This window comes from Cibotium barometz, chromosome 30 (genome assembly GCF_041138505.1).
Source record: "Cibotium barometz isolate CiBa-2024 chromosome 30, ASM4113850v1, whole genome shotgun sequence".
In the NCBI taxonomy this organism is placed as follows: Eukaryota; Viridiplantae; Streptophyta; class Polypodiopsida; order Cyatheales; family Cibotiaceae; genus Cibotium; species Cibotium barometz.
In genome coordinates this window covers 44,796,576-44,819,094 of record NC_141075.1, presented here as the reverse complement: position 1 = coordinate 44,819,094, position 22,519 = coordinate 44,796,576, and the positions used below count along the sequence as shown (strand labels likewise).

Sequence of the window (22,519 nt, the reverse complement as noted above, 5' to 3'; positions counted from 1 at the left end):
TGGTATGAAGGAATAAGGGCTTGAAGGATTTGTCATACTACTGAGTGTTAGCAGAGCCTTGGACATGGCCCTATTTGTACAAAGGGACCTAGAAAAAGTGAGGACTAGGGATGCACAAAGTAGCCTACAAAGGGTTTCCATGGCCTATTAGAAAGAAAAGCCAGAAACAAGTGCAGTAAAGCATGGGCAGCATACAAGGGGACAATCTCAGTATTGACCAGGTATGTGCAGGTTTGGGCAGGTTGTGGTCCTGTTTTTAGTCCATATACAGACCCTGGACAAGCGGCCTCGTTCGCTTTTGTACCTTTTTGAAAAAGTTTCACAAAAAATAACAATAACCACTATATACATGCCAAAAATACATCTCCAATACAAGAACCAGATGAGAACAAACTGGCGGAAGCTTCAAAAAGGTGACTTACTTGTACAGTAGTCTCATTCATTTTCGCATGATTATCAAACCGCTCAAGGGTGAGACCATCTGTCCACTTGCTTTTATGTAAATTGAGTAGCATTTTCTCTTCCAGTTCATTCTTCCGATAATTGATTGCAATTGAGTAGTAGTGTCGATTCAGTCCATGAATCAAGGCCTACATACATGTCAAAGAATCTGCTGACCTCTCTCTCTCTCTCTCTCTCTCTCTCAGCTCTAGTTGGGCTTTTTACGTTTTTACCATACATCACATCAAAATGAGCATCCATGTACTGATCTCTTCTCTCTCTCTCTCTCTCTCTCTCTCTCTCTCTCTCTCGTGGAGCAACACAAAGTCAACTTGGTCCAAGTCATGGAAGCACGCAAGGCAAGCAAATGGGTCGTCTATAGAGACTATAGAGTCATCATCACCAAGTGATGCCCCGCATGACAGTGTGGGGTCTATGATACCATAGATGTACTCCACATGGCACCTTATGGTCCAACCCGGGTGGCTTCACCAAGACCTACACTGGAAGAGAGATTGCCTTCTATATGCAGAGACATCATAGCCCTGAGAAAGGGCTACCCGATGCATCTTGATATGTATGGGAGTAAGCCTTTAGGGGCCAGACTTGTACCTCCTTTTTTGGGCGGGGGGACGGGGTATGTATATACACGGCTCCAAAGGTGTGGTGTTACAAGTGCTGTATTGATGGGATTTCCCTAGGGAAAAGTACATAATTGGAAGTCTAGAGAGCTTAGCCAATGCTTGGGATGGCCAATGTGAATTAGAAAGGCCTAAGGGGACACCTAGAGGCATTAATTGAAGGATCAAGGTAAAGCCCCGTAGGTGTTTGTAACTTAGAGAAATAATTGGCCACATGGCAAGCATTGGGCAAGGGGGTGTGGTCCATCACATGAAAATAGCACGATTTGAGAAAATTCCTTCTGTAGCCACAAGGAAAGAGTCGTGCAGACCACAATATGGCAGGGAGGTGAAGAAGGAAGCAAGCACTCTATGAAAAATTAAAGATTTTCTCTAATTGAATTAAATTGGTGTGTTATGCTTAAATCTGAAATTAGAGTTTTCTGACCAGTACCTATTAGAGATGACAAGGAATACAAAATTGGTGAACCCAAATTCATGATGTGACCTTCAATTTCCTCTTTTTTTTCCATTTTGCATTGTTGCATTGGTCTTGCAAGCATCATTTTTCAAAGAAGCTTGTATTATTTCACCTTTTCATACTTAGGCTATATACCTTAGTTTATTAGTAAAGCTTTTAGTATCGTTTGTTCCGGAAAAAAAAACGACTTCTACCCAACCAATGTCAACTTCAACTTAAACATAGCCTACATCAACAAATTGCTGCAATCTCTATTGGAAACATGTCCAGGTCCAGAAGGAAGTGAGTGGAAGAGAAGAGGATGGAGAGATCAAGCCATGGAAGGTGCATGAGCAGCCATGGATGGAAGAGAGAGAGAGAGAGAGAGAGAGAGAGAGAGAGAGAGAGAGAGAGAAATGAAATGAAATGAAATGAAATGATATATTAACGTCTTCAAAAGGCCAAAATGACCTATGAGACCAAAAAGGTTACAACAATTGATGGATCTGATACAATGTATGTGTAAGCAAAGCTAAAAACAACTAAACAACTAACTGAAACTGAAACAAGATGTAACCAGTTACTGTCAAAATGGGCAGCGGAAATGAGACAAAATACTGAGAGTAGAAGCACAGAAATGAAAGAGAGGAGAAGGTGGTATGAACTCTACTATATACACCAGAATCCCGTACAAGGAGAAGTGGGGGGCAAGGGTGGTATATATACCACCCTGGGCTGCTGGTCGGCCAGAAGAAAACAGGCTGACAGCCCCTGGACCAGCCCACGACTGGATATTACAGTCGGCCAGTAGAGACTCCAGTCAGCCAACACATGACAAGTTGGCCAGCAGCAAAATGAGTCGGCCAGGAGAAAAACAAACAGCCACCTCATATAGTCCCTCCATGACTAGCAAAAAACTGGGAAAAATATGGACGAGGAAAAATGGAGAAACTCCTAACCGGGCAAGTACACCCACAACACAGGCCCTCACTCCCTACTGAGTAATATGGTAGGGATAGGAGATGACTGCTAACACCCCCTCTCAGCTCCTAGATGTGGAACCAACCCCACTGAGCTGGAGTGCTGACGGAGCATCTGCTGAGGTAGAGGCTTCGTGAAGAGGTCCGCCGCATTGTCCTCCGTCGAACAAAAGATAGGCAAGATGTCACCAGCCAAAATCTTCTCACAAACAAAGTGATATTGTATCTCTATGTGCTTGGTCCGGGCACGGAAGACCGGGTTCCGAGCAATAGCTATACAGGTTGTCGCACTGGATGACCGTGGGTTCCTTCTGTGGAAACCCAATCTCGCCAAGTAACCTCCACAACCACAACACCTCGCAAGCAGCACCACAAGCATCCCGATACTCTGCCTCAGTAGAAGACAAGGCAATAGTTGATGCCTCTTGCTGCTCCAAGAAATAGCTCCTGAACCAAGGGTAAAGTCGTAGCCTGAAGTAAATCTCCTAGTGTCTAGATCTCCTCCCCAATCAGAGTCACTCCAACCTCGGAGATTGACTCGGTCCTTCGTTCCCCCTCCGGTGTTATAAAAGAGGCCAAGATCCTTCGTACCCTGCAAATACCGCAAGATCCACAATCCTACGTCCCAATGAGTCTTCAAAGGTGTGTGCATAAATGAGCTCAACAGCCCCACTGGAAAACTCAAGTCCAATCTGGTATTCAGCAACCAAAGCAATGAACCAACAAGCTTCTAATAAAATGAGGCATCAACCGGCCCACAAGGATCATGTACTGTAAGTTTGGTATTCGGGTCCATCAGAGATGAAATAGGCTTGCACTTCTCCATCCCGAAGGCCTCCAACAACTCATGAATATACCGGTGCTGAGAAACAAAGAACCCCCTTTGGGTCTACCAAATCTCCAATCCCAAAAAGAAATGGAGTAAGCCTAATCTGTCATCTCAAATTCCTTAGACAAGGCAACCTTCGTCACAGCTATGTGCTCCACATGACCGCCAGTGAGAATAAGATCATCCACATAGAGAATAATCAAAGTGACCATACCGCGTTCTTGAAAGAGATACAAGTTCGGATCTGCAACTGATCTCCGGAAACCCTTTCTAAGAAAGAAAGAATCGATCTTCTGGTTCCAAGCCCTAGGAGCCTGTTTAAGATCATACAAGGCCTTAAGTAACCTGTAAACCATACCTTTTGATCCCAGAACCTCAAAGCTTGGTGGTTGCTCAACATACACCTCCTCCTGCAAGTCATCATTCAGGAACGCAGATTTCATATCCATCTGATACACCGGCCACTGCTGAGAAGAGGCAAGGGCAAGAACTATCCAAATCGCAGTCATCCGAGTTGTCAGTGCAAAAGTGTCCTCATAGTCGATGCCAAGCCACTGGTGACTGAGCATAGCCCTTAGCTACAAGTCCGGCCTTGTGCTTGTCCACCGACCCATCAGACGTATACTTGGTCTTATAGACCCAATTGACACCAATGACTAACCGTTTTGACCAAGGTTGCATTTAAAACTTGTTTTTTATTATTTAGTACTTTTTGGACTTTCGAACGTTTCAAACTTAAAAAACGTTTGTGTCTTGGTTTCTTTCCCCGTGTCCTTTTTTTTATTTATTATGTTTGGCAACGCTTTGTATAGCCCGTTCATGCTCATGACATCAAATAGATGTGACATTGTCATTTGACTTTGATTTACCATTTGTTTCTACTATCTACTTGAATTGTCAAATTCCAATCATGGTGTATTTAGGTATGTCTAGACATTGTTTATGTTGTGAGTGCTAATTTTGAAATTCTAAGATAGGCTGAAATTCTAGAATGTGACATGCGTTGACACATCACTCCTTGTCTATCAAAGGATATTAGATATAGACTTCGAGCTTTCTTGACCAATCTCTCACACACAGACACACACATATATATGATTTTAACATTGTAAAGTACATAACGTTTTTGACGTACTTTATCGATCGGCAACGTTCTATACCACATACTAAACTCGTGCCGTTTCGTACATTTGAAACTACCTTGGTTTTGACGGTCTCGGAACCAACTCCCAAGTTTTATTCTTCTCTATGACTTCAAGTTCCACTTGCATGGCTTTCCTCCAAGTCTCCTGGGAAAGAGCTTCCTTAACTGAAGTAGGCTCTTTGTCCCGAATGATATGAGACATCAATGCATAGTTTACCTGTAAACAGCTCCTCTGATTGACTTTTATCACGAACTTTGTGCGATCTTCGAGGTCCATTCTCCATGGTCCACTTGGAGGGATACTCCGTAGCACCTGACTCCCGAATGGTGTCCAACAACCACTTTGGTACTCGAACAGAACGCAGAGCATCCTGCTGCTACTGTGGCTCATCTGCAACCTCGGGCTCAACCTCTATAACTGATTGAGGCTGGCTAGCTTGGACAATAGCCTGGGAATTATCCTCATACTCATCTGGTTCTCCAAGAAGTGGTGGCTCCTCAACAGTGGAAGCTGAAACATGTTCATCAAAGACAACATCTCAGATGACAACAACCTCATTCTGCTCTGGGTCATGTAACCTGTAGCCTTCAGAAAGAGAGTTGTATCCCACAAAAACAAGCTTCTAGGACTTTGAGTCAATCTTCCCCCTCTGCTTCTTTTTCTTTGGTATGTGAACATAGGCCTTACTCCCAAAAACACAAAAATGGGAGACATTTGGTTTCTTGCCAAAATAAGCCTCAAATGGAGGCAATTTAGGTATTGAAGTCATCGGAGATCGGTTGAGGGTATGGACAGCTGTAGCCACAGCCTCTCCCCAAAGTGGACGAGAAAGATAACGATGCTCCAACATCGTTCTCGCCATCTCCACCACGGTCCTGTTCTTTTTGTCAAGCACTCCATTCTCTGAAGACGATCCTGTATCGGCCAGCTCCCACTTGATGCCATGCTCCGCACAAAACCACACAAAAGCATTAGAAGAAAACTCCCCTCCTTTGTTAACCCGAACAGTCTTCACCAGAAATTTAGACTCCTTTTCCACCATAACATGACAATCCTTGAACTGAGCAAAAGGCTTGGTTCTTCTATGAGAGAAAATAAACCCATGTGAACCTGCCACAATCATCCACAAGCAGCATGAAATACAAAGAGCCTCCCAAAGATGGGGTCTACATAGGTCCACACAAATCAATGTGTACCAACTCCAATGGTTTCGAAGCCCACCTAGTAGCCTGCTTCGGAAAAGACTCCTTGTGCTGCTAGAACTGCAATGTCCCTACTTGCTGCCAACATCTGGCAAGCCATCCACCATCTGGTCCCGAGAAGCCCGCCACAGCGCATCCACATTCAAGTGGCCAAAACGGAAATGCCACAAATCACCTAGCTATGTACATGTCAGAGAAGAGAGTGCTGAGAGTTTGTTTTCTCCACTCCGCCTTCCCAAACAACCTGGCATGTTGCTTTGTCCCCGAGAGCAACAAAATGCTCATCAAACTCCACTCGCATGCCAATCTTGCAAACCTCATGCACTGACAAAAGATGAAAGCCAAGAGATGGAACATAAAGAACCCGAGAGGAATGCTTTCCCCCTCTGCCATCGAGAATGATCTCCAACCTGCCCTCACTGTGAATCGGGATAGTGGATTTGTCACCAATAAAGATGTGACATGTTTGCCTTCGAAGATCCTGTAACAACTCTCGAGACGAAGTCATGTGCCTAGAAGCACCACTGTCTAGAATCCACTCCCGAGTATCCCCAACGGTGAGACTAACTACATCCCTGCTCGAAGAAGATGAAGCGTCAGTGTTCATAATCTCCAAGTGCACAAAAGCTGGAATCTTTGCGGCTGCAGTTGAGGAATCGGCACCTTTCTTAGTGCTCCGCTGGGGACATTTCCTCCAATAATGACCATTCTGGCCACAATGGTTATAGGTCCACTCGACCTTCAAAGCATCACGCTTTGAGTCAGGCTTCTTCTCAAAAGACTTCGCCGGTGAAGACTTCCCTTTGTCCTTGTTGTTGTTATTGTTGCGGCCTTTCAACCGCTGGCCAATCAAAGCCTCAAAACCTCCGCCCTGTGGAGGGTTCAAAAACCACTCTTCCTGGTCCAAAACCAATGGCACAAGCTCCTCCCATGTAATGGTGGTAGGTGCTGAGTCTCCCCCTGGTGATCAAAGAAGAATAGAAAGCTAAGTACTGAGGGATAAGATGAGACATTAAAGTGATGGCCATATCCTCTCAAGATATCTCCTTCCCAGCCGAAAGAACCTCCTGCTAAAGAGCATGGAGTTTGTTGATGTGCTCTCGCATCGTCAAAGACTTTGCAAGATTCATCACTCGCATCTACACTTCCAAGGAAATTCTCTTCATAAGCGATACCCTGTCGTACGAAAAAGCCAAGTGCTGTCAAATCCCTCGAGCCAACGCCATGTGTTTGATGTGATTGATCACTTGGGGAGTGCAATTAAGGAAGATGAAAGAACACACACGGACATTGACACGATCCCACAACGGCGCCTGAGCATCCCGCTCTTTCCTAGTGGATAGTGAAAGCTCCTCCTCCTCCAACTCTAGCCTTGGAACTCCAACCACAATGAAATCAACCAAAGCATAAGACTCCAAGACAGACTCCATCATTACCTTCCATATGCCATAGTTGTTCCCGTCCAACTGTCGGTCCATCGGGAACGTCGGGAGAGTGGGGATCTTCACATGTTTCTCCGCCATCTCGAGCAAAACTGCCATCTCAGGGGTGTACTTAGTCTTGTGAAGGGAGGGTGGGTGGGAAAAAAATGAACAAGAGGCTGCAAATAAATGCAAAGTGGATGTCCAGCAATGATGCCGCCTTCTACCTCCTCCACGTCCTGAACAGCCCAACAATACTCCAATCAGCACCAAAACATAGCAGTCTCGAATGCTCTCACTGTCTCAAAATCTTCAAGCCACCTCAGGCTCTGATACCATGTCAAAATGGGCAGCGGAAATGAGACAAATTACTGAAAGCAGAAGTACAGAAATGAAAGAGAGTAGGAGGTGGTATTGAACTCTACTATATACACAAGAATCTGGTACAAGGAGAAGTAGGGGGGGGGGGGGGGGCAAGGGTGGTATATATACCACCCTGGGTTGCTGGTCGGCCAGAAGAAAACAGGCCGACACTCCCTAGACCAGCCCATGATTGGATATTATCTAGTCGGCTAGTAGAGACTCCAGTTGGCCAACACATAACAAGTCGGCCAGCAGCAAAATGAGTCGGCCACGAGAAAAACAGTTGGCCACCTCATACAGTCCCCCCACAACTAGCAAAAAACTAGGAAAAATATGGACAATGAGGAAAAATGGAGAAACTCTTAACCAGGCGGGCACACCCACAACAGAGGCCTCACTTACTACTGAGTAATATGGTACAAACAAGAGATGACTGCTAACAGTTACAACACAAGAGAGTTTGCTCAGCAACACAATGATTGTATTAAGTGATCATACTCACACCATGTACAATGTTTTTATAGGCACCAAGGCCTTATTTTTTGACCCTTAATAAGAGGTGGTTCACACCTAATGTGTTCGCACCAAAAGTCAAAGTTAACCTTCCACACTACTAAGACTCCGACTATTCCAACACCCCCCTTAGAACGAAGGTAGTGAGACCTAAACACAGAAGAAGCAACCAGCCTCCAACTCCATCACATCACTGCACAGAGGCGACCTAGCCATGCGCAACAACCCAAGCAAAGAACCCTTGACTCAAACATAAATGATGACTAGAAACTGACGAAGAATCTGCCCTCGATGCCGATGAACACAGTGGCACCCGGTTTGCGCACTGCCCAAGCAGTCCAGATCGATATGGACGGTTCGGTTTAGTACGGGCGGTGCGGTGGCGGTTCGGTCGAATCCAGTTGACTGTTTTTTTGACCTTTTTTTCCCGTTTTTCTTGCCGTTTCTTGGGCGTTTTGCGGATTGTTTTAGGCTTTAGCCTTTGGCCCTTTGCTTGCATGATGCATCCTATAAAATAGCCCCTCCCCCAACATCCTCACAAGTGCTCATTGCTCAAGATCAATCCTCTCCCTCGAGCTCTCCTTCAAGGCTCAAGCCTCTCTCCCCTCTAGGCTCTCTCAAGCATCTCCCTCTTCCTCAAGCCCCTCCCTCCCTCTCCCTCTCTCTCCCTCTTCCTCGAGCCTCTCCCTCCATCAACAATATATATTTATATTTTTAAGTATTTTTTAAATGGACCGTACCTCCACCGTATTTTTATTTTCAAATTTAGCGGTGCGTTCCAAGACCGTATTTGAATGTACCTTACCGAATCGAACTTTTTGTACCTGACAACTATACCGTGAAGATCCTTTTGCGATGTCGTTTCCAAGCAATGGATGCTTGGGTCATCCTTTTAGGCTAATGGGCTTGGGAAGAGCACCCAGATGTAGATGTGTTCGATGAAGATGTGAATGTCAATGCATAACACATATGCCTTGAGACAAGCATCAATGTTGAAGCATAGGATATAGACCTTGTGGTGGTCTTAGCATCATAGATTGAAACAACTGATAGTGCACCCCTTGCCTCCTCCTTGAAGGACATAAAACACTGAAAGAAAGATTGATCCATTGAATCTCTCACCAGAGAACCATCTGAAAGGTACTGCACATGTTGATAAAGTAGATGAAGCCATTTGCTGACTTGCACCTCCTCTTCATGGGTATCCCGCTCTTGTATGCCTCTAGGCTTCAAATCTCTTGTAGAAGACCCCTCTAGAGTCTGAATGGATTGTTATGCTGCAGGTTCATGTCATCTTTGTGTAGCACGATAGTGGTCTCTCGTGATGAAAAACGTTGATTGTATGCTGGTTACTACATGGGACACTTCATGGAAGAAAAACGCTGATCAGATAGCTGATAACAGGGCTGGAACCACAGCACGTGCGGTGTCATATGCACCCTGCACTAAGTGCTATGTGACACACTGGCTCTACATCAATGCAACATTTATACAGTAGGATTACCTTTTTTAGGAATATTTTGTCATATGTCGTGGCCCCATTGTGAGCCCCAATCCGGGATATGTCAGGCACGAGCTACGTAGGTAAGTCTCCACAGCCATAGAAAGTCAACATATGTCAGTCCTCTTACCACTTGGAGAATTCATCAGATTATGTGATGCGCAGCATTTAATGCTGTAAAATAGCATTTTCTTGTCCCATAAAACAGGCTGACAGCACCTGAAGAGGCCGACCAGCATATAACAGCAAACACTCAATCCACATCACAAATCATCATTCATAAATCAGTCTACAGACAATCAAGAGCAGTACTGTGTGCCTAAGCCCTTTGGCCTTGTGCATACACAGAAATGAGGCACACAAAGAAAACACAACAGCAAGCACTCTCAAATCCTCTCCCTAACATAGTGATAATGAATCTCTATGTACTTAGTGCGTGCATGAAATATTGGGTTTCTTGCCACGGCTATAGCACTCTAACTGTCAGTGAGTATAGTGGTAGGTGTCTGCTGACACTCACGAAGATCAATCATCAATCTCCTCAGCCATACACAATCTATTGTGGCTATAAAAGCTGCCCTGTACTCAACCTCACAAGTAGATGTAGCAACAGTGGACTGCTTTTTGCTCAACCATGATATGCATGAATGCCCCAAAAAGAAACAATTCCCACTGGTGGATTGCCGTGTATCATAGCCCACTCGGAATCACTGTAAGCATGTAATGCAAGTTGTCACCCCTGGGATATACCAACGCAAGATCCAAGGAGCCCTGAAGATAGCCAAAGATCCGCTTCACTACTTGCCAATGCTTTGTACCTGGCTTGTGCATAAATTTGCTACACTGGGAAACCCCAAACTGAATATCCGGGCGTGTGTTGCATAAGTATATGAGGCAACCCACTACTTGGCTGTAAACACTCATATCAAAAGGCTCTCCAACATCATACATGCTCAGTTTCAGTCCTGGCTCCATCGGAGTAGAGATGGGCTTACAATCTTGAAACCCAAATTTGTGCAACAGCTTTTGAATGTACTTTGATTGGTGTACATAAATCCCAACATTTGTCTGCACAACTTGTATGCCCAAATAATAATGCAACAATCCCAAATATGTCATCTCAAATGACGTTTGCAATTCAGCTTTGAATGCTGAAATTTTATCCATATCATTCCCACTTAGCAACATGTCATCCACATAAAGAATGAGCATAATCAAAGTGCCATGATCCTCTTCACATGGAGGGTGCTCTCTGTATTGGACTATTGCGAAATCCCTGCGTAGTCAAATAAGTATGTATCTTCTCATACCAAGCTCAAGGAACTTGTTTGAGACCATAAAGTGCTTTTCGAAGCTTCCATACTTTGTTTTCATGGCCATGAATCACAACACCAATGGGCTGATTTCATAGTCACATGGGACGCGAAATGGGAACGGGGAACGGGGACGGAAAAGATTGAGAATGGCCATTCCCTGTGACTATAGAGTGACATGGGACGAGAATGGGAATGGGAAGATGCTGCCATCCCCAACATTCCCAAGTCTAAAAATGCCCATTCCTTGTGACTATGGCTGATTTACATACACTTCTTCCTGCAAATCCCCATTGACAAAAGCTAATTTTATGTCCAACTGATGCACTTTCCTTCCATGATGGGCAGCCAATGCAACAACACATCTAACTGAGGCCATACGAGAAGTAGGTGCGAAAGTCTCATGATTCATCATAATCAATCCCTTTTTGCTAGGCATATCCTTTGGCCACTAGCAGGGTTGTCACGAGGCGCGCACCTATCTGTTCGAGGCGATCGAGGCGTATGGACCGTTGATCGAGGCGCATACGGATCTTCCAGATTTTTTTTCGCCGACTTCCTTGTTTTCGCCGAGTCACCGGCTGCGTTGTTTTCGTCCGTTTGGGAAAGTCTGGCCGTTTATATCCATTTCTGGAATCTGCTCGTTTATACCCGTTTGGGTAGTCTTGGTTTGGTCACTCGGCCATATAATGTCTTCTCTCTCTTGTGCGCTGGCAGCTGGCCTCTCTCTCTCTTGTCCAGGGGCTAGGCTATTTCATATAGCCGACAGGCTGCAGGACTCTCTCTCCCCCTCTCAAATCTCTCGTACCCAACACACTCTCTCACAGTTCACTCTCTCCCCCTCAAGGCAGCCCCTCTCTCTCTATCTCTCTCACACACACACACAAACACACTCTCACCCTCTCACTCTCTCTCCCTCTCTAACACACACCCTATCTCTTCCTCCCTCGAGGCTCTCTCTCTCACACACACACTCTCTCTCTCTGTCCCCCTCTCTCACACACACCCCCTCTCTTCCTCCCTCAAGGCCTCTCTCTCTCTCTCTCTCTCTCTCTCTCTCTCTCTCTCTCTCCATATTATGAGATGGAGGTACCTCCATAGTGTACCTTCCAGTTCCAGTTTCATTTTCTAGGTGCCAGTAGTATCATCTTTATTTTTCATTTTCTGGGTTTTTTTATCCAGACATTGTATCAGATCCACCATGATGTAACTTTTGGTCTCATAGGTCATTATGGCCTTTTGAAGACGTTAATATAACATTTCATTTCATTTCATTTCATTTCATTTCTCTCTCTCCCCTCCCTGCCTGTGGGAAGGACTGCAGAGTGATCTGGAGGAATGGCCCCGAGTCTCCAAGAGAAACTCGAGGCCCTCGAGATGGCAATGAAGGCACTCATCAAGGAGAACAAGAAGACATCAGATTCCAACCTCAATGAGGTGGAAAACAAACTACACCGGCACATCATAGCTCTCGAAGCACGGGTCACGAACCTCGAACAAGAGAACATGGCACTCAAGGAGGAGGTGAGTGCATTGAAAGTGGAAATGGTAGCCATCAAGAATACTGAGAAGGAAGAAGGGGAGATCAATGACAACACTCTCACGGCCATCAAAGAAGAGATCTCCAAGGAGATCACAAAGGACATGGAGGGAAAGCTCGAAGCCAAGCAGTCAGGATGGGTCGAGGTGGTGAAGAAGAACATCCGCAAAGAAGTGAGGGAGGAGACTCAAAGGGAAGAACACCAAATCATTCACACCACCCTTGAGGAGGAGAAGATGAGGCATGCCCGCCGCCTCAACATTCGAGTCACAGGTATAGCCGAGACACCCGACTCCACTCCCGAGAAAGATGGACAGCTTCTATGCATGAAGCTCAGCTACAAGGAAGAGCACCCTCTCCCCTTCACCAAAGCATGGAGAGCCGGGAAAGACTCAACACGCAAGCGAGCCCTCATCCTACAGTTTGCAAGAGAGACGGAGAGGGTCACCTTCATGAGGAAGAGAGTCATACTATGGGGTTTAGAGGGAGCTCCTATTTTCTTGGATGATGATCTCACGAGGATGCAGCTTGAGCATAGGAGAACTTGCATGCCACGAGTCTTACACGCGAGGAGAGAAGGCAAGAAGGCCTTCTATCGAGATGGTCGGGTCATCATTGCAGTATGGAACTGTAATGGTTCACTATGGGTGCAGCCTGGATGATTGGAGCATGTTATGGTGGGGAGAGACATCATACTTCTGACAGAGACACATCAGAGCCTAGAGAGAGGGCTACCTCGAGTAGAGGGATTCCAGTGGGAGTCAGCATACAGGAGGACCACACGCCAGGGTACCTCGAGAGGGTCGGGGGGAGTAGCAGTCCTATTCAGACGGGAGCTACAGGGGAGACTGAGAGTGGTAGCACAGGATCCAGAGGCCAGATACATGTGGATCAGCTTACAGCTCTCACAGGACAAGGTTATATACATAGCTCTATGTTACTTTTCTCCATCAGGATCCTCCTATGTCATTACAGAGGACACGCCACAGGAGGAGGAGACAGGAGCCTCGCCATACACTTGTCTGTCAGAGGAGATTATGCATTATTCTACACTAGGGGAAGTATTTCTTACGGGTGACTTCAATGCCCACACACAGAGCAGACAGTGTGAGGTGTATGACTATGATGACATGGAGATCCTCCACCCTGTGAATCTAGAGGAGATAGGGGCTAGTCGGGCATCAGAGGACACTGGACCAGACAGAGGACATTATGGGAACCACTTACTAGAGTTGGGAGCTAGGCATCGTCTCGTTATTTATAACGGGATGCTACAGTGGCCGGGATCAGGAGGGCTGACATGCTTCCCACATGGGGGTCATACACGGACCGAAGGCACGGTGGTAGACTACATTATGGGGTCTTTGGAGGCATCACAGCTTGTCACCTCATTCTCCATTCCACCTCGTCCTATTGGGGCAGATCATACATACTTGGCATTTTCACTAGCCGGATCACCAGTATCACCAGCACCCCACATACCGATGCCACACACTACCATCTACTTCACACATGACATGGCAGACATATACACTGGCAGAGTAGAGGATGGGCTCCTACTCATGGATCCCCTGGTACCTATGGATACCATTACAGCCCAACTGGCATCACTCCTACACACAGCTGCATTACAGAGCTTCCCACATCGTGTACACGCAGGAGAGCCTGCGAGACCTAGGACTATGCCCCAGAACAGATGGTATGATGACGAGTGCAGAGCCCTATACTCACGGCTCCGCATACAGAGAGCCTTGGGAGCCATCACAGAGCAGGAGTCGAGGAGAGAGATGAGGAGACTTACTCGCCGCAAAAGGCGGGCCTTCGCAGAGATACAGGAGCTAGAGATCTTTCATTTCTTCATGAGTAGAGATAGCCCTGTCTCATGGCGGCACTTCAGAGAGCCCCGGACCCCGACACCTATTGCAGACCCATAGACATGGCACACATATGCAGAGGCCTACCCAATGCCCCACAGCAGCCACCTATATCTCAGCCACAGGAGCCTCGACCTACCACATCTAGCTTCTTTACCCACTCGTCGATGGTACAGGAAGCTATCCGCCGCCTACAGCATGGATGGGCCGCCGACCATATGGGCCTGCAGGGTGAGCATCTCATATATGCAGTAGATTCTTTAGCTCCTTTTCTTGCACACCTGTTTAACAGGGCACTAGCAGAGGGTTTGCCTGCAGAGTGGACGATGCACACCATTGTGCCGATTCACAAAACAGGGGATATGCTCGATCCGAGCAACTACAGGACGGTTATGGTTGGCCACGTGCTGGCCAAACTCTATGGTGCAGTGCTGGAGCAAGAGCTTAGCTTATATGCTGAGCGAGCACGTTTACGCTCATCAGGGCAAGCAGGCTTCAGGAGAGCTTTCTCTACCACTGACCATGTATTCACTTTGAGATGTATGATTGATCAGGCCAGAGTGAGGAAGAGAAAGCTCTATTGCTGCTTTGTGGACACTGGATTTCCGCAAGGCATTTGACACAGTACCACCAGAGAGGCTCTTTCAGCGCCTGCAGTCTCTTGGCATACCAGCAGATATGACATGGGGCATCTATGCATTATATGAGCAGGTTTTTGGGCGAGTCAAATGTCCAGGAGGTATGTCCGAGACTATTGCTAGCACCATTGGTGTGAAGCAAGGATGCCCACTTTCCCCCACGCTATTTGGGTTATACATTGATGAGGTGGCTGACTTCATTACACGCGGAGGCGGAGATGGAGTTGATTTAGCAGGTACCTCAGTACATATTATGCTCTATGCTGATGATATTGTGAAAACCGGCCTTCAGAAAACAAAGGGCGGTGGAACAAACACTCGCACATAAAACACTTCAACGCCATTGAGGACCTAGAAAAGGAAAACAAACAGGGGGAGCTAGAGTGCTCCTGCAAAAAGTACACGGACACCGATTGGCCCCAAATCGCAGTGGCGCCCCTTGCGGTATTTCTTTAATTGAATTTAAGAGCTTTGATTACAATCTAAGGCTGGTAATTCAGCCGTCCCAATAGAACTCCTGAAGCCTGCAAAGAACCTGCATCTGGCTTCTTGTTCACACGGCCTCCACAAATAAATCCAGCCATTGTTCACATCAAAAGACTCTTCTCACAATGAGTCTGCATACAGAAGCTTTCTCCCATGATCAAGGCTGCCACAACCATCCATAGCCTCTCACACTATGAACAGCATCACACCCTGACACATCCAGTGCTTCTGCATCACAACACAGTCTCCCAAACTGTCTCTCAAAAGAGAACTCGCATCACAGCACAGCATACCATACAGTTGACACACCTCTACAAACCCTCTCTACCTTCCAAGGGTACTATCCATCTCTGTCATGGATTCCCTGTCCCCTGCCCAATTAGTAGCAAGGCTGTACCAAACATGTGTCCATTCCTGTACCTTCTGCTTGCATGTGACCTATCTCCTGGAGAAACCCAAAAACATGTTTCCTCATCGAGAAACCTACGACCTGTTTCCACATGAAACCCTTAGGCCTGTTTCCCTTTGAAACTTCTGTCCTGTTTCCATACATCTAGTTACCTGTTCCCTCATGAAACATCTGGCAACATAGAGATGCCCATAACTGTAGGTCCCACTGTTCCTTTCTAGCAGGAAGAAAACAATCTGCTCCATGAGCACGCAGCCATGCGAGCTTGCATCACTCCCATGCCAAGAAACATAACCAAATGACCTGTACTTGCAGCCCAAAACCCAAGTACATAGCTGAATTTGCAGCCAAACAAAAACAGCCCATAAACTGTCCCAAAACAGTCCTGAATCAAAGCATAGAAAGGCTGAAAGTTCCATCAGTTGAACACCATCATCATGATGTCTATGTTCATGAAAAAAACCAGCCCCCTGTTCAGTCCGGTCCTCCGTTTTTGCACCAAGAAAGAGAGAGAAAAGCGCCTGCAGCCATGCGCTTTTTCTCCTATCAAAAGGTGCCCTGAAAACTGCCCAAGCAACACACAGTCCAGCCTCCTGTATGCTGCGCCTGAAATCCAGCCCACCTGTTGGCAAGGAAAAGAGAGAGAGAGCACGCCCAGCTCTGTGCGCCTGCTGTCCTGCAGCCGCCTGTAGCCTCTGTATCTCCTGCCCCGCCCTCAACACGAGCATGAGAGAGGATGTTCAGCGTGCAGCTCTGTGCGCCCAGCCAAGCAGCCCGCTTTCCAACGAAAAAGCCAGCCCATGGGTCTTCAGGCGACCAGCCCTTCTCAGCGAAAAAGCACACCACCCAACAAGAGTTAGGCGCCTCTTTTGCCTGGCAGCCCCTCTTTTTCCCAAAAAGCACACGTGGCCCCAAAATAGCATAAGGGCCACGATTATCTTTAATGAAGGGCTTTTTAAATAATTTTTAAAGGTTTTTAAACCTTTTAAGCTAAAATCTCTTTGCCCCCTTTCACACATGGCGTTATCCACACATGGGCTTCCATCTTCACTCCCACCTGATGCCATTCACACTGTCCACCATGTCCCCGTGCACACCTGCATCTTGTCCAGAGAAAAACACAGGGTCGTGACATATTGTATTAGTGTCTGAGTCTCCAGGTGGTCTACAGCAGCATCTACATGCACTCCATGATTTCTGCACACAGAGGGGTCTTACTGTGAACCTTGGGAAAACCAAGGTTATGGTCTTTCATACATCGAGACAGGGCAGGAGTCAGCTGACATTCACTCTCGCAGGATGCCAGGTGGAGGTGGTGACATCATACGTGTACCTAGGGGTTACCTTCTCTGCAGTAGCCACACGCTTCACCATGGGTTCAGCAGCCAGAGCTAGATTGACACGGGGATATGCAGCATTGGCTATGCTAGAGAGACAGTGCCACCAGGCGCATTTTGAGGAGCCCCGGACGAAGGGGTGGCTATTTGACACATTAGTCACACCGGCATTGATGTATGGAGCAGCGGTATGGGCGCCAGGCCTTGCTACCCATTGGTGGACACAGATAGAGAGACCACAGGCCCTCATGATGGCACGCATGATACGCAGCAAACCGTTAGTACCTCATGACATTATCCGAGCAGAGTTTGCTGCGCCTCCTATGATGGTAGAGGCCATATTTCAGACTATATGCCTCCTAGACAGATTCAGAGAGATGCCACATGACAAATTGTCATACAGAGCTTTTGAGGCATCTAGACAGCTAGCTGAGGCAGGAGACAGAGGATCATGGTATGCACAGGTCACACACTGGTTCTCACAGCATGGCCTAGACATGGATCATCTACCACCATTCCAGTATGACAGGGATGCACCACATATCCGTCTCTCTCATAGTGAGAGGAATAGAGTATTGAGACAGGATCTATGGCAGCTCTATACACGAGAGACATGGATATCGCCTACACAGCCTCTTCCATCGAAGATGCTATACTACAGAGATCACTTCATGAGTATCACTGATGATGGATTTATAGAGAGGCCTAGATACATGGAGGGCTTTTTACCACACGGCTCTCGAGTGGCTATTGGTCAGCTCAGAATTTCATCACACCGATTGGAGATTGAGACTGGCAGAGCAGCACGGATCCCCCAATAGGAGAGGGTATGTAGATTGTGCAGAGAGGAGGTGGAGAGTGAGGAGCATTATGTATGCAGATGCAGAGCATATACAGCCATCAGAGAGAGATATCCCATTTTATTCAGAGAGCCACACTCCCTACGCCAGATCTTTGAGGCAACAGACCAGCACATACTGGGGAGATACATTCTAGACATACAGCGCCACAGAGAGACATTATTACAGGCTCAGACAGCTCCAGAGGGGGGGCGACAGACACAGATTACTACATTTTTTCAGAGATCCATTCCCCTCCCAGCCCCTACACGGCAGGGAATTACTCTCCAGAGAGTAGAGACACTTAGAGCCCGCAGGAGACAGAGGACACCTGGCTTTCGGACACCACGCCTATACCAGAGAGAGATGACAGAGATCAGAGCTCAGTTTCACAAAGAGGGTGCGGAGCGACTGGCATGTTCTTCAGGGAGCTGTGGACACCCCCTTCACTGATGTACATCATTTTATACAACCAGTATAGTACAGGATGGAGCTAGCTAGGTTGCATATCATGATTGTATACACCATGCATATAGCTTTGCATTCTCCTAGTCGTAGAGCTCCATCCCCGTGCACACCCAGATTCAGCTTTTTTTTGTTCAGTACTTTTTCATTTTGTTGGGATGATAGAGGATACCCCATACAGGTACTCCGATTTGTCTCATAGGCCGAGTTCGGTCTTTTGGAAGACGTTAATAAAATCTTTCTTTCTTTCTTTCTTTCTCTCTCTCACACACACACACACACACACTCTCTCTCCAGACATTTACGGCATCCTCAGATCGGATGTATGACATATTGTACCCAGACTATGGGACTGGATGGAGTTAGGAGTAGATAACATATCATACTTGTATCACCCCTTCAGCATATGGAGATGCATTAGTAGCCCTAGTACTCCATTCACACCCTCTCGTTTGTACACCACTATTGAGTCCCCTATGGTCGTGTTGTCATACTTGTACATTTTATTCTCACTCCACATTTTCCTCTTGATGACTGGAGGAACATCATTGTACTACTTGTTTGTCTCATAGACCAATTTTGGCCTTTTGCAGACGTTAATATATCTTTCTTTCTTTCTTCCTCCCTCAAGGCCTCTCTCTGAGTCTAGAGACACACACAAACTCTCTCTCTCCCTCTCTCATACACACACATATTCTCTCCCTCATAATCCATCATGCCTAAGCCGACCAATCCCGCATGGGATCGTTTCACCATAGTCCTTGGACCCTCCACCGCCGGTTCGGGAGGGAAGCGTTGGAAATGCCGGTATTGCGGCTTCAAAGGGAATAGCACCATCACCTGAGTGCTTCGCCACATGGCAAAGTTGGGAGGAGGTGGAATCTCCAGATGTCAATCTATTCCACAAGCCATTGCCGATGAGGTGATTAGGGAGAACTCTCATTTGCAAGCGGATAACACAAGGTCAAGCCCACCTCTTCGACAACAACAGCTCGAGGAAGAGACACTCATGCCCTCTTCGGCATCTGGAAGTGCGAGTGTCAATATTGGGGAAGGATCGGGGTCAAGCTCCAAATCAAAGCGACCACGACATCCCTCTGATGATGCCGGTGCTAGAGGACTTGTACAACCCACTTTACAAGCCACTCAAAACACGAAGGCCTATGTCAAAGAGCGGCAATGAGTGGCGGAGATCGAGATTGCACGCACCATCATTGAGTGCAATCTCTCTTTTCATGTTCTTCAAACCCCGCAATGGAAGAGGATGGTCAAGGCCATTGCTGTCGTCCGTCCATGCGATGGATGAACGGGAGTGAGCTACGCTGACATGAGGACGAAGAAGCTCACCGAGGAGAAGGAGAGGATTGGTAGATCACTTGAGCCTATTCGTTTGGGATGGGCCAAGTATGGATGTAGCATCCTCTCCGATTGATGGAGTGATCGGAAGAGGAGAAGCATCATCAACATCCTCGTGTCTTGCCCTCTTGGCACGTATTTCCTATGGACGGTGGATGCCGGAAAAGCTGGTAGAAGGAGTCATGACAAGTGGGAGTTTCATGTTCCAACACATCCGCCAAGCAATCATCGAGGTAAATTATTCATTGTACATACTATAAGTCTACATGTTCATGTAACATAGTACATGTCACATAGTACTAATTACATGAGCACTTTGGGTTGTAGGTTGGCCATGCAAATGTGGTGCAAGTCATCACCGACAATGCATCCAATTGCCGTGCAATGGGTCGCATGGTGGAGAAGGAGTTCCCGACAATTGTTTGGACTCCATGCGCATCCCATTGCATTGACTTACTCATGGAAGATATCGGCAAGTTGGCTTGGGTCAAGGACATTTTGGTCCAAGCAACCACCATTGTGATCTTCTTCACTAAGAAGGTGAAACCCTTGGCCATCTTCCGTGTTCATTCGCGATTGGAGCTCATGAAGCCCTCCAAAACAAGGTTTGCCTACATGTGGATTGTTTTGGAGAGACTACATGCCGTTCGTAGCGAGCTTCAACGCACGGTGGTGTCCCAAGAGTCGGAAGAATGGGATGATCATCTACGCCCCGAGGCTTATGCGGTGCAACGCAAGTGCTTGGATCCTTCCTTTTGGGATGATGCATGGACCGTCGTAGTTGCGATGACTCCATTGTACCGAGTACTTCGCATGTCGGACATGGAGGGATCCAGTTTGGACCTTCTCACACACTTCATGAGAAATGCAATTGAGGAGCTCCAAGCTTGCACGACACTTGATGCAAGAAGGTTAGTAAGTTATTTTAATTCATGTACTCTTTGTGTACATAGTACTTGTAACTTGTAAGCTTGATTTTAATTTTTCCTATGCAATGTGGCATGTGCTTTAATAGGCTTGATGACATCAAGACCATTGTGGAGAGGAGGTGGCAATGGATGCGTAGGCCTATTCATGGTATGGCCGCATTCCTCCATCCTCTCTACAAAACAAGGGAACTCTTCTCGCATCAAGGATCCGGTCCAATGCAGACGTCTACATGCGTGGTGTGCTTGATGATGAAGCACAAATCAAGATGGACGAGGAGCTCATTGCTTACAACAACTTGACCGGGCAATCGTACACTCATCCTACTTCTAGAAGAAGAGAGGTGATGGTGAAGCCACTCTCATGGTGGGAGACGTATGGCTATTCCACCCATCCCTACAAGCTTTTGCCATGAGGATCCTTGCCCACGTGACGGTCATTTGCCATTGCCTCTTCTAATTCTTTATTTTATTTAGTCATATTATTAAAATTTAATTTTTTTGTTTTTTGCTCTTAGGATTGCTCTGTGAGTGCATGCGAGAGGGATTGGAGTGCATACTCCCTCGTGCACACGAAGATTAGGAACAAGCTTAGCACATCCCAGTTAGAGCGCCTCGTATATTGCGGCTCTAACTTGTGGATGGTGCGAAATCTTCAAGAGCTTCACATCCCAAAGCAAGTAGGCATCTCCATTCTCTAATAATCAAAATTTGTAATTTTAATGCTGTCTATTTAGTCTCGACTCTCTTGTAACCTAGAAGTTACAACTTACAAGTTATTATTCTGTCAACTTGAATGTAGGTAAATCCCGATGACATCCAACTCACTGTTGCAGAGAACCTTAGGAGCATTCAACTGAGGCAAGAGACACCGGAAGATGCCATCTATGCTGAGCTCCATAGAGAGCTAGAGGAGATAGATATGTGCATCACCAGTACTCGAGGTCGTGAGCGCCTTGCTGCTAGTTGTTTTGATTCCACCACCACGAGCCCAGGAGGCATTAGTGTAGCAAGTCGAGGCTGCCAGATTAGACGGGGAGGAGCTCGACCACCCATCCAAACATTTCAGCAATGGGACTCTACTAGCTCTTCTACTTATGCTGCAGATGTGGATGCATCACTTGGTCAAGATGGAGCCCTTGAGGATGTAGATGCTCGAAGCCTCGAGTATGATGATGATGATGGCAATCTCATCTCAGATGGGGATTTTCATTTAGAATCTAGTGAGTCGTCTTCTCCTAGTAGTGCTGAGTCTAATGACTCGAGTGAGGCTCCTAGTGGTAGATCCGATAGTTCAGACTCTAGAGTCTGAGACTCTGAGTGAATCTTTATGATGATGATGGCATGTAATACGTATGAATCTTTTTCATGTATGAATCATGAATCTATTGTCTTTTGAGTGTTCAATCATTCTTAATTTTTGTAAAATTAAATGGTGATATCGTCTACAGTCTAGACTCTACCGTCTAAGGTCTTGAAAGTTAATCTCTCTCTCTCTCTCTCTCTCTCTCTCTCTCTCTCTCTCGCATATAGGTTGCATACTGAGCCTCTAGCAGTAGTGCTCCATCCATCACACCCCCCCACTAGCTCAGTACTTTCATACTATATTTCATGTTCATTTTGTCCTTTTTTTTCTGGACATCCAGAAGACATTGACAGTTGTACATTGATTTGTCTCATAGGTCGAGTTCGGCCTCTAGTAGACATTAATACAACTTTCTTTCTTTCTTTCTATCTCTCTCATAATCTACCTATATATATATATATATATATATACACACACACACACACACACACACACACATATATATATATATATATATATATATACACACACACACACACACACACATATATATAT

General features: G+C 46.4%; 1 protein-coding gene across 1 annotated transcript in view; it reads right to left on the bottom strand.

Moving 5' to 3' along the window:
* Positions 1 to 22,519, bottom strand: part of LOC147621539 (26S proteasome non-ATPase regulatory subunit 14 homolog) — a 140,821-nt gene that overhangs the window by 16,271 nt on the left and 102,031 nt on the right. Inside the window, exon 5 of the mRNA XM_086824305.1 lies at positions 423 to 590. Coding sequence (XP_086680431.1) covers positions 423 to 590 — 168 coding nt within the window. The remainder of the gene's footprint in view (positions 1 to 422; positions 591 to 22,519) is intronic.